General features: G+C 32.5%; 1 protein-coding gene and 1 pseudogene across 1 annotated transcript; one reads left to right on the top strand and one right to left on the bottom strand.

The window, feature by feature from the left end:
* Window positions 1-4,698: 4,698 nt before the first annotated feature.
* Window positions 4,699-5,633, bottom strand: LOC124897636. Its single transcript, XM_047410690.1, has 2 exons — window positions 5,419-5,633; window positions 4,699-5,202 (listed from the first exon to the last, which is right to left on the bottom strand). Exons 1-2 carry the CDS (start codon window positions 5,566-5,568, stop codon window positions 4,924-4,926), a joined length of 429 nt encoding a protein of 142 aa, XP_047266646.1. The 5' UTR covers window positions 5,569-5,633; the 3' UTR covers window positions 4,699-4,923.
* Window positions 5,634-7,399: 1,766 nt separating this feature from the next.
* LOC124885214 lies at window positions 7,400-10,662 on the top strand (annotated as a pseudogene).
* Window positions 10,663-13,987: the final 3,325 nt, after the last annotated feature.

Genomic DNA, 13,987 nt, shown 5'->3' with positions numbered 1-13,987 from the left:
ATAACCCATAATTAATTATTATGAGTCATCCAAATATTTAAAAATTAATAATATTTATTCTAAAAAATGTAAAATAAATATAAAATGATAAATTAACTATTGATGTTTTAAATTGATTTGACATCTTATATGAGGTCCACTTAAATTTTTTTCACAAGTATTTTTATAGTAATTTTGCTTTGTCACTTCTAATTAGTTATTATGAGTCATTCAAGGCGTGTCAGTTTTGTTATTTCAATCGTAATATTTGGTTGACCCTCGAAATTATATCAGTATCACTTAAGTTGAAATAAAAAGAATATTATAAATCACAATAATTTAAAATTTATATTACTTTTAAAATATAAACTGACTATCAATACTATTACAATTGCAAACGGCTTAAAATAGTAACGTACAACGGCAAAAAAGTATTATAGATTACAATAGCTAATAACTTAAAAAATTTAAAAATATATTAAAAATATAATTAATTATTTTATTTTATTTGTATCACATAAATTGAGATAAAAAATAACATATATTAGCACGAGCCTTCCAAAAGAAGGTTGACCTTTTGGAATATACAACGGGGATATCCAAAACAAACTCATCGAGAAATATCTGGTCCTTTTTAAATTCGTTCGACACTACTATGCATTCTATGTTCTTAATTATTTTGGGACATCTATAAAATATAAGAAAAAAAAATCATATCTATAATAATTCATAATATATCAAATTTATTTCAAAATGTTACAACTCAAATTTGAAATGTTATTGCATAAAACATGTATAGAGAAAAATTGATACCACAAAAATATAAGATATTTAATCATTATTATTTTTAAATTAATATTTTAAGGAGCGATAATATGCAGAATGATGCATGATTATCCTTATGATCCGTCCTTTCTGATCTGATCCTTTCATGCATAATGAAAGTCTTGTATACTAAACTGTACTTTTAAACGTCAATACATGGAGTAATGATTGATCATTAATTCCTTATCAACAATTTTCTTCAAGAAATTGTTTTCTTCGAGAGCCATTTGTATTGGCAAGAACCCTAAACCATTAGCCATCATCTTTTGTTTAAATTTCTTGAAATCCATAATCCCGTTAGAGTCGTGATTGAATTGAACGAAGATTGAGCTATAAACTCGAGAAACCTCACTACGATTCATTTTCACGTTGATACCAAAATGTGTATCGAAGACCCCCAGCCCCTGCAATCGATAGCGAAATCAAGAATTTTGTTAAGGCTGTTCAACATTTATGTATAATTTATTCAGTCAAGCTATGTAAATACGCTAACTACTTCTAAAAACTATTTTTTTTTTTTCAAACAACCTATTGAAGTAATTATAACGAAGAAATTAAAAGTAATTTTTTAAAATTTATATATACATAATAATTTTTCACGAAGGATGTTCAGATGATCACCCTTCAGTGAATGTTGGCTCAGGTCCACTAGACTCCACCACTACGTACCTGTAATTCTTTCAGCATTTTCGAATAAGAAAGTATGCCATCGTTATCTCTATTAAGGTTGTTGAAGCGCTCGGTGATAAATTCGTCGAACGCTGCTTCATGTTCCACGAAGCTAAGAATCGTCGCACCGACCACAACTTCTACACTATTTTTTGTCGTGTTAATTTGTAGTTTTTGAAATATAATTTTGTAGTGGTGATGGAAAAGATTTATGCTTTATGATATTTATAGGCAAAAGAATTTTCGAAGTTACTAAATATTTTATTTTTTGTCAAATATTGGTCGACAACTAATTTTGAATATTAATGCCAATTTATTTTGATTTTCTGCACACAGATTACTAATAAAATATTTTTTTGTAGGAGTCCATCAACCTCCATCAAGTGCGTCAACACGGATGTCAATTTTTTTTTTTAGGAAAAAGGTACGAATATACTCCTAAATTTTGATAAATGGTACAAATATATTCTCCGTCATACTTTAAATATAAATATACCATTGCCATTAATAAAAAAGTATGTATATACCCCTGAACTATTATAAATGGTACAGATATACCCTTTGTCATACTTTAGGTAAAAATATATCCTTATCGTTAATGAAAAGATACGTATATACCCCTGAACTTTAATAAACGGTACATGTATATCCTCCGTCATACTTTAGGTACAAATATACTCTTGCCATTAATGAAAAGGTATAAATAAACCCTTCTCACTAACGTCAGGACATGTATCACAATCTTATTCATTTGTCTTTTTCAATTTAATTTCTCCTCATCTACTTGGACATAATTCTAATTTAACCCACAAACTGACTCAAATAATAATCCAAACCCGACCAGATCTACTAGAACCTTCAAGACATATCTCTATTCATGCATTTTCATTTTCTCTTTCTCTTTCTATTAGATCGGATTAATTTTGGATCGAGTTATGGGTTAAATTAGAATTATTTTGGGGTGGATTGTGATAAATTAAATTTAAAAAGGCCAAATGAACAGGATTGTGACACTTGTCCTGCTGTTAGTGAGAAGGATATATATGTACCTTTTCATTAATACAAGGATATATTTGTACCTAAAGTATTTCGGAGGGTATATTTGCCCATTTATCAAACTTCGGAGGTATATATGTGCCTTTTCATAAACGGCAAGGATATATTTGTATCAAAAGTATGACAGAGAGTATATTTATAACATTTATCAAAGTTCAGGGGCATATTCATACCTTTTCCGTTTTTTTTATATATAATAATCTAGAAATTAACATGACATGACATGATACGGTAGTTGAATTAAATTAGATAATTTTAATAGAGAAAAGACATTTTTCCCTCCCTGAACTTGTTCTCCCAAGTCACTTTAGCACCTAAACTTAACTTTCGTTTATTTACCCCCTTAACAACTTTCAAGTGAATTAAATTCACCCCTTACGACTGACGCGGCAAAAAAAAAAAGCCAGTGATTTCTTTTATGTATATATATAAATAATAATAATAATAATAACAACAATAACGTGGGCCCTTTTAAAAAAAAATCACTCACTTTTCTTTTTTGTTGTCACGTCAGTCGTAAGGGGTGAGTTTAATTCACTTGAAAGTTGTTAAGGGAGGTAAATAAACAAAAATTAAGTTTAAGTGCTAAAGTGAGTTGGGAGGACAAGTTCACTGTGTCTTCTCTTAATTTTAATATTTGATTATTAAAAATGTTATTCTCTTCGCTCCAATTTATATGAGTTAGTTTGACTTCACAAGAAATTTAAGAAAGAATTTTTTTTGAAAGACGTGGTCTATAAGTCGTAAATATTTGTGTCTATAAATCATTCTATTAAGGATAAAATGAGTATTTTATAGTTAAATTGTTGCTAAATATTGAAATATGTCATTATTCTTTGGACTGATTAAAAAAAGTGACTCATATAAATTGAGAAATAAGAAATATATTATTCCTTTCTTAAATATTTTATGCTAAGAAAAAGGTATATGTTAGCAATATCTTTAACGGTAATGATATGCGTGAGCCACTTTTTAAGCAGGAGGTATATAAACTCCATATCACAAAATTTTAGGGGTAAATTATGTCTTTTTCCCTACTAAAAATAATTGGTTCAATTTACTTGTCCAAATTATGAAATCAAGAGAATCTTATTGTATTTTTTTCTTTCTATCCTTATAGTATTAAATAACTATATGAAGTAATTATAACAATCAAATTTAGAGTTTCAAAACATTATTAATAAAATTAATTTATTAAAATACACCTTAATTAAATTTTTTTTAAAGATATATCAAGTCAACAAGACTCAAATAAAATAAAAACATAGGAAAAAATAAATATTTTTTTTGTCAAGTTTTATTAGACTACTAATTTTGAGTTTAATAATTTTTACGACCAAAGTGTACTAAGTCAACCAAACTAATAAATTAACTATGTATTTTGAATTCTCACACACAGATTATATTAATAAATTATGTAATTCTTTTCATAATTCTTGTTCTCTAGAAGTTCTTCTAACTCGTGACATACAATTTAAAATTCAAAAATTAATGAATTTGCTTCTTGATAATTTTTACTTCAATTAATTTAAATCTATATGTACGTCTAATTCACACATCAGAAAATGGACATAACATACCATTGGAGCCAACGATATGAAGCATAAGCGACATATAATGAAATGCTATTATAACGAGGTTTGACGGTACTAGTTTTTTAGTTGTTATTTTTTAGAATTTTTTTGTCATGATGCTATTTTTAATACTTTGTTGTGTCTTCTTCAATTATATATATATATATTTTTTCGAATAGCTTTTCTATGTTTTTCCTCGAGTGGCGAGGTCAATCAGAAACAACCCTTTCTACCTTCTATGCTAATAATAAGGTCTGTGTACACACTATCTTTTTCAGGAAACACTTGTGTATTACACTAGGTATGTTGTGGTCGTCATTATTACATTGTTGTGAGATGATTTAAACACTCAGGGGACAAAATGCACGAATACATGAGTTCGATACAATCATTTAACTTTAATTTCTCTCTTTTTGGCTGAGCTCCGGACACAAAAAGTGGTGTATGTGCATTTTTTTTTTATTTTTTTTTTAAAAAAAAACTAGTACAGATTAAATAACGATATCAAAACAAACTCCTCATGAACTCAAGTATCAATTCTAATTATCATGGGACATCTATAGAAATATAAAAAATAAAATTCACATTTATAATAACTCATGATATCAAATTTATTTCAAAATGTTACAACTCAAATTTCTAATGATATTGCATAAACCAAGATTAGAGAAAATTAATATTACAAAATATAAAATATAATTTAACATTATTATTAAATTAACATTTTAAGCGAAATCATGCGGAGTGATGATTATTCGTGTGAACTGACCCTTCTTCAATTTTCGTGCATAACAAAGTTTTAGTGTATCGAGCTGTCTTTTTAAACACCAACATGCGGAGTACTGATGATCATTAGCTCCCTATCGACGGCTTTCTTCAAGAAACCGTTCTCTTCGAGTACCATTTGAACCGGCAAGAACCCTAAACCATTAGCCATAGCCACCATCATCTCCTTCATTTCTTGTTTAAATTCCTCGAAATCGACCGTCCCATTAGAGTCGTGATCGAATTGAAAGAAGATTGTGCTATAAACTCGAGAAACCTCGTTAGGATCCATTTTCACATCGATACCAAAATGTGTATCGAAGACCCTCAACCCCTGCGTTCAGTGGTGAGATCAAGAATTTTGTTAAGAATATTCAAAATTTAGTAAGCGTTTGAATATATGGAGAATGTGATATTTGAAATTTCAAATTTCATTTAAGAAATTTTTTTTTAAAAATAACAAATTATATGGACAAACAAAAACATACTAATATATACTACTATATAAAAAGTAATCCTTCGACAAAAGATATTCAATTGATCACCCTACCTGTAACTCGTGTAGCATTTCCGAATAAGAAAGTATGCCATCGTTGTTTTTATCGAGAATGGTAAACCGTTCTGCGATGAATTCGCTGAACGCTTCTTCATCTTCCACGAAGTTAAGGATCGTCTCACTGTCCAAAACTTCTACACTCATATTTTTTGGCACAATATAACTTATTAATATGGTTGTTGAAATGCCCTGAATATAATGAGTAGTTTTTGTTGTGTTGATGGAGAAGATTCATGCTAAATAATTGTATTTATAGGCTGGTAAAATTAAAGAAACTATGTACTACTTAAATATGTTTTGGTCAAATATTGAAAGACTACCAATTTTGAGTTGATAGTTTTGACTAAGCACTTAGCTTAAATCTTATTCCATTAGCCAATCCGAATACTTTTTCATTTTTGTTTGTCCAATATATTAAATATAATATAAATATTTAACAATATTTTTTTATCAGTTTGAACAGTTAATCTATAATAAACCGATTTGTGTATATTTTTTTTTATCTTTATTATTAAATGAGATACGCATCCAATAACCTCAAACTATGGCCAAAGTTGCTACGACACACTCCAATTTCACAACGATCATATTACCCTTTGAACTCAATTTTAACATATTTTGTCACCTTTTTGTGCTGATGTGACACTTTTATTACATAAAATGAGACTCACGTTAAAAACTATAATTTAGCATGACAAAAATATGTTATAATTTAATTCTGGGGTAATAAGGACCCCGTGAGTTGAAATGTGTTGTGCAAATTTGATCATAGTTGAGAGTACTAGAGGTTTACTCTTACTAAATGCTATTTATATTTGATTCATTTTTCAAAATATTACTTCCTCCGTTTAAAAAAGAACGACCTACTTTGACTTGACACAAAATTTAAAAAAATAAAAATTTTTTTTGAATCTTGTGGCCTTAAATTAAAGTTGTGTCAAATGTACCAAAATGTTTTTTAATCTTGTGGTTCTAAAGATGTCATGTGAAAAGTTGAAATTAAAGTATTGCCAAAAAAGAAAATAGGTCACTCTTTTTGTTCTAAAAAGGAAAGTAGATAATTCTTTTCACATTTTTTAAACAGACTAAAAAGGAAAGTAAATAATTCTTTTTTAAATGGAGGGAGTAGTTTTTTTTACTATATTTAAAGAATAATATAGTAATATTATTTTATCATTTATGAATTTTTAAAGTATGTGTTCAGTTAAAGTCAACCAGACAAATAAATTGAGTGTACATGTATTTTGAATTATAGCACACATATTAATAGTTAAATATTTTTTTTATAGTAAAGTATTATATGTAGTTTTAGACACTAGTATTGCAAAGCCATCATGTTATTAGCTAGCTATATATTCAGCATAGGGTCAGTGGACCATGTTTTTTACTAGTACAATATATCAATTGACATTTTATACATCTACAATGATATTTAATATTAAATAGTATTGAAATATTACAAACAAACAAAAATACATTAAATTTTATGTTTTATTTTTTAATGTTGTAAAACATATATTTTTTATAAAATAAATCTCAAAAGAGAGTTTGGCTTTTTAATATCATGTTTGTCACGATTTAAACTCGTGCAACGTATTATTCTCTCTGGTTCAACAAACCTCATAATTCGTCTCTTAGACTACGATATCATCGAGTCAAAAATCATACATATTATATAATTTGTGTTATACGTTTTAATGTTCTTTCATTTTTCTCTCACATTTTATTTTGCACGGTAATAAGAAATCATAAATTGAATGATGAACTTCACTATTTTATGTTTTATCTATATTAATGACATTAATTGGGCATAAAAATGAACATTGAATTGTAATTGCTCATATTTAATGTATATTATTAATTGTAAAACTAAAATGGAGAAAAAATTAATTAATTCAATTTTAATTTAGTAAGTGATTAACTAAAATGTTTTTAGTAAGAGGATCAATTAAAATGGAAAATAAGGGAATTTAACATCTTAATATCATTTTTCCCTTTTTTGTTTTGGTTCTCAAATTTTCAATTTCTACACTTTAAAAAATGTAAATGTGATAAAGATTAGAGAATTTTATATTCTGTTTGTTTCCCCCATTTTATTTGTTTTTGTTCTTAAAGTTTCAATCTTTGCACTTAAAAGTATGTTTTTTTTTTTTTTTTTTTAATGGGGGTTAGGGAAAGAGGAAAAGGGTAGGAGATTACAAGGTGGAGAATCAAAAATTCACCAACAACAAGGTAAAATTCAGGTAGTCAATCAATTGAATTACTAAGTTTTTTCATGAATTTTATCATTTTTTTTGGTCTCATTTTTTTTTTTCTTATTTACAGTGTCACAAATGGGTATTTTCAACCAATGGTGAGTTAATTACTCAATCTGTTTCAATTTGTTTGTTTGATTTTGATTTGCACCAAGTTTAACAAAGTAAAGATTGACTTTTGAATCTTGTCGTCTTAAATTAAAGATACGTAGAATAAATCTTTAAACCTAAAAATGTTGCTTTAAACATATCAGGTGGATTTGCAAGAAGTTTAATAAAGTAAAGATTGACTTTTGAATCATGTAGTCTTAAATTAAAAATACGTAGAATAAATCCTTAAACCTAAAAATGTTGCTTTAAACATATCAGGTAGATAGGTAGATTTGCAGAATAAATCCTTATACCTAAAATCGTAGCTTTAAACATCAGGTGGAATGTCATAGTGAAATTAAGGAGTTATAAAATAGAAGAAACATACATTCTTTTCGCTGACGGTACGATTTGCGTACGCTCTACCCTCCGCAGATTGCCTGCACTTGTAGAATTTCAATGAGAATGTTGTTGGTGTACTGAAAAGGTAAATAAGACAAATAAATTGAAACGGAGGGAGTAGATTTTAGTTGTCTAAATTTGTGTGATTTACTGCTTATTTTGTAATGGAAATGAAGTTGTTAAAACAGCCTGTTGCAGAAATGCAGGTAAGGTTGGTACAATAGACTCTTGTGGTTCAGATCATCCTTGGACCCCGCATGGTACAATAGACTCTTGTGGTTCAGATCATCCTTGGACCCCGCACATAACTGGGACTTAGTGCATCTGTCTGCCCCTGATTCTGTATTTATAGTGATGTAGAGCCGGCCATGGCATAAATGGTAAAGTTGCTACCATGCGATAAGGAGGTCACGTTTTTGTGGAAATGCAGGGTAAGACTGCGTACCATATACACATGTGGTCTGGCCCTGCCTCAGACCCCACACATAGCCGGAACTTTGTGCTCTGGGCTGTTACTTAATTTATTGAGTTAATTTGTTATGCTGAAGATGCTTGTACTATTTTATATTCTGTTTTTTTTCCATTTTTTTTGGTTTTTGTTCTCAAAGTTTCAATCTTTGCACTTAAAAGTATGATCTTGTTTTTAAAAATGGGGTTAGGGAAAGCAAAAACGGGGGAGGGGATTACAAGGTGGGGAACCGAACCCTCACCAGCAATATGGTAAAGTTCAGGTAGGTAGTCAACCACCTGGGCTACTAAGATTCTCCGTAAATGTGATTAAGATCAGTGAATTTTATCATTTTTGTTGTGTGTGTCTCACGCTTGAAGTGACTGAATTCAAGCATTGTACCACGAATAAGTTTTATCATGTTGTTTTTTACTTAATAAAAAGTGGCCTAATTTTTGTTTCATAGGAACTTCTCGAGGTGGATTATCATATCTCCTAAATGTATATGAACATTGCCCGCTAGTTTCATTGATGTGTTTCTCACTAAAGAGAACTCTTGTTGCATTGCAATTTATTAGTTTTACCAAATGAATCACGAGTTAAAGCGATGAGGATTTTAGAGGTCATGATGCTATTTCGGTTTTTGGTCATTTAGGATGTGGAGTATCCTGATACATGTGCTGTTCTACTTGTTTATCAGAAATGTTGATTTCCTTGAAGATGTCTCTTGAATGACTTTCCAGATTGGTTATCTCTATATGGACGGCTCTTAAATGATATCCTTATTTCGCAGTGGTGCTGAAGATGTTGCTTTGTTAGAGGATGATCGTTTAACTAGTCGTCCATTTAGAGTATTCAGCCTTGATACTGGGAGGTTGAGTCCAGAAACTTACCAATTATTTGACGCAGAGGAGAAGCACTATGGGATTCGTATCTAATATATGTTTCCCGATGCTGTTGAAATTTAGGCTTTAGTGAGGAACAAGGGCGTCTTCTCTTTCTATGAAGATGGCCACTAAGATAGCTGCTGCATAAGGAAAGTTAGGTCCTTGAGGAGAGCCCTCAAAGCCTTACGTACCTGGATAACAGGGCAACATAAAGATCAGTCCCCTGATACTCGATCTGAAATTCCCATTATTCAGGTAGACCCTTTGTTCAAGGGGTTGGATGGTTGAGCCGGCAATTTGGTGAAGTGGAATCCGGTTACTAATGTGTATGGCAAGGATATTTGGAATTTCTTGCGAGCCATGAATGTTCCAGTGAAATCATCGCATGCACAAGATTACGTTTCTATCGGATGCGAACCTTGCACGTGGGCTGTACTACCTGGCCAACACGAGCGAGAAGGAAGGTGGTGGTGGGAGGATTCGAAGGCCAAGGAGTGTGGCTTACATAAGGGCAACATCAAGGATGAAAGCACGAATGGTAATGGAAATACCGCAGTCAATGCAAATGGTTGCGCTGCTGTTACTGATATTTTTGACACCAAGGACACATTGTAAGCTTGAGTAGGCCTGAAATTGAGAATCTTTTGAAGTTGGTGAATCGAAGTGAGCCTTGGCTTCTTGTTCTTTATGCACACCGCTTTTGCCAGGTAATTTATTTTCTCATCAACTTTTTCTTTCTCCACTGAGGCTGATCCTAGATTTGAATTTGATTAGTTCAACCTTTAAGGTTCTTAGCACTGAGCATAGTGTACTTTTGGCATTACGTTTTTAGAATTTGATAGTTGTTGAAAACTTGGTGACTTTTCACGTATATAGCCATGTTATGAAATTGCTGCATTCCCCTTTACTTCCCAGCCTGATGGTGTTTGGGGATTAAATTAATGGAAAGATCCTATGTTGAATTGGCGGAGAAGTTGGCAAGTTCTGGTGTGAAGGTAGGGAAGATGGTGACCAGAAAGCTTTTGCACAAAAAGAATTGCAGCTTGGTAGCTTCCCTACAATACTCTTCCCTAGGCATTCTTCACAGTCGATTAAGTACTGGTCGGAGAAGAGGGACGTAGACTCCTTGCTGTCTTTTGTGAATGCCCTCAGGTGAAAGACATATACTGTTTTTACTTATCCTGGTGAGAAATCATTGAAATCATTGTAGTGTTAAAGTAATGGGTTCAAACTTAATATTTTTTCTGAATTTCGTAGGACTTTACATGCATGTATCTATACTTCGTTTAGTCGTTATTATTTGTCGTTTCTTGTACTTTGATTATTGTAATATTTTGTTTTGTTATGCTTTCACTTTCGTTACTTCTTTTTCTGGACTGCTTTGGACTATTTCTCCTTGAGCTGAGGGTCTATTGGTAACAGGCTCTCTACCTCTGTAGTAGGGGTAAGGTTTGGCTATATTGTACTCTCCCCAGACCTCACTTTGTCGGACCATAGGTGTTAAACTAATGCACCGGTCCTATTGGAGGATGCAACACTGTTGCTAAGAGTCGGGGAAACTTCATCTTGAGTATGCACGTAGTACCCATCGCTAACAACGGGTGCAAGGGAACTAGCCTTCACAAACCGCCTCTGCTTTTCTAAAAGTGGGGGTTGTGAGGATGAAGAATACTTACCACGGTTAGTAGAAACCAGCTTTCTATTGTTCATCTTAGCTTCGGCAAGTCGGCCACCAGACGCCCTTGGATCAACATCCGGATATGCCACCACCACCTTCTTAGAAGGGAGACCTTTTAACATAGGCTTCAAGTTCACACTAAAAAGTAAACATAAAATAAGTTAACACTAGTCAATTATCCCAACCACTAATAACTCTAGATTTTTCATCTTTAATTGGTTTTACTTCTAAAGAAAGTAGATATATTTAAATGCTTAATTAAGTGTATCTTTTGCACGATCGCTCGCGTTCATACTTAATTTGTCATGGGCTGTCTATCCAACAATGCCCCCAACAAAAATAATCCTAATTCTTTATTTTTTTAACAAATTTTACCCATGATAGTTTTTGCATAAATCATGTTCATACATAATACATAAGGTTTGGGGATGATAGATTGGAGCAGTACGTACGTAACCAAAGTATTGGAGAAATTGCAACTTTGGTTGCAATAGCATAGGGGTTGCACGTTTGTATAAGATAAGGAGAATGGTACTCGAGTATTTCTTCTACAAACATCAAAATCTCATAGGCAAATATATGAAGGAGCGTACTGATTTTTCGCAATTTAACGATTTTTCGATATTTTTTCCATGACTCGTCCTCATGGCAAGAGACTTCATGGATGTGCTGAACTCATTGATGAAGATGCGCTATGACATTCAGCCTCCCTTTGCTGGCTGATAAAGGAAAAATATAGGAGAAGAGATTTGAGTTAAAAAGAGAAAATTATAACACAACCCTAAAAATGGTTCTCCTTTCTCACTTACGATTCATGTTCCACGCCTCTGGGAAGGGAAAATGGTTGTCCAGGACAATCTCGGAAGTCCTCACTGATATGAATCTCTCCATCCAACGATGATTTTCCGACTCATCCATGCTTGACAGAATACCTGATTTTCCTTGCTTGATGAGATATACAATCCCTCATCGGAAAGTTTGAGGAGAATAGAGACGCATGAAGTGGCTTAAAGTGAAAGCTGTATTATGACCAAAAGCTTTTACGGACAACTAACGGAGGTAGGCGGCGGTCCTCCATACCGCTGGACCTATTTAAGCAAGGCAAATGTTATAGCATTTGCACAGATCTAAAATTACTAGGTCAATCGCAGGCTTAAAACCTAAGGTGAACGGATAAGTATATACATTGGAAAACCCCGATTTGAAGGAGGTTATAACATCAGGAATAAGGATTTCGGTAACCTTATCTAGCGACAGTCCCCCCGGACGACTTCAAAAATAGAAGAATCTATCAACGAACGATAATTTTCAACTGGTTCGCCCTTATCGCTCACAGTAGATTGTTGTCGTTCGGTACAGTCACAAGACCACTTGTAACTCACTGGAAGAATAGAATCCAGTTCGGAGCCCTCAGCGACAGAAAAAGCATGAAACGACAGTAGGCAGAAGAAATCAAAGAAGTCTTAGCCATCTATGGGAATGTTAAGAGACAAATTTGTTGTTGATAGAGCGAAGAAGAAATAGTCGGTAGTTTACTCGAAGATAGAAAGTCATAGTAAAACACGATAAAGAATAAGAGGAAACAAATCTCATAGGGAATTTGACTTATCAATGCGGCACTTCAATAATATATAAATTGTCCCCAAAGACCAATCGCACGGTAACACGTGTTTTGAAAACGTCTTTCATATGTCAGGACACATTTAATGGAGAAGATCTTCTTTCTTATGGAAGCCAATCCTTCGATAACGTGCTGGAAGGAGTATCTTCCATAAGAAAGAAGATCTTCTCCATTAAATGCATCTTGACATATGAAAGACTTTTCCAAAACACGTGTTAGCGTGCGATAAGTCTTTGGGACCGATTTATATATTATAGAAGTGTTGCAATGATGAGTCAAATTCCCTATGAGATCTGTTTCCTCTTCTTTTCTATCTTGTTTTATTGTGACTTTTCTGTCATGGAGTAAACTGCAGTTTTTTTCTTCTTCGCTTTATCAACAACAAATTTGTTTCTTAACATTCTCATAGATGGCTGCTAAGACTTCTTCAATTTCTTCTGCTTACTGATGTTCTCATGCTTTATCCGTCGCTGATGCTGGCTCGGAACTAGGTTTTATTTTCCCAGTGAGTTACAATTGGGATTGTGACTAGACTGTACGACAACCATCTACTATGAGCGATGGGGTGAACCAGTAGAAAACTATCGTTCGGTGATTGATTCTTCTATTTTTGAAGTTATCCTGGTGGAATGTCGTTGGGATTTGGTTATTGAAATTCTTATTCCTGATGCTATGACCTCTTTCAAATCTGGGTTTTTCAATATATATACTTATCCTTTCACCTTACGTTTTAAGCCGGTGATTGATCCGATAATTTTAGATTTGTGGAAATGCTATAACATTTTCCTTGCTCAAATAGGTCCGGCGGTTTGTAGGAGCATCGCCTGCATCCTTTACTTGTCTGTAAAAGCTTTTGGTCCTAATGCAATTTTCACTTTAAGCTACTTGATGCATCTCTATTCTCTTCGAACTTTTCGAAATGGGGTTGTATATCTCGTCAAGCGAGGAAAATCAGGTCTTCTGTCGCTCGTAGATGAGCCGAAAGATCGTCATTGGATGGAGAGATTCGTATATGTGAGAATTTCTGAGAGTATCCTAGACAATTATCTTCCCTTCCCAGAGGCGTGGAACATGAACCGTAAATGAGAAAGGACAACCATTTTTAGGGTTATATTATAATTTTCTCCTTTAACTTCATTCTCTTCTCCTATCTTTTTCCTTTAGCAACCACCAAATGGACTC

This window comes from Capsicum annuum, chromosome 4 (assembly GCF_002878395.1).
Source record: "Capsicum annuum cultivar UCD-10X-F1 chromosome 4, UCD10Xv1.1, whole genome shotgun sequence".
NCBI lineage: Eukaryota > Viridiplantae > Streptophyta > Magnoliopsida > Solanales > Solanaceae > Capsicum > Capsicum annuum.
This window is presented reverse-complemented; position numbering and strand designations above follow the sequence as displayed.

Coding starts and splice junctions, on each gene's coding strand:
- LOC124897636 (XM_047410690.1), bottom strand. CDS start 5,568: ATGAGTGTAGAAGTTTTGGACAGTGAGACGATCCTTAACTTCGTGGAA. Junction 5,203..5,418: donor AAATGCTACACGAGTTACAG/GTAGGGTGATCA, acceptor CACTGAACGCAG/GGGTTGAGGGTCTTCGATAC.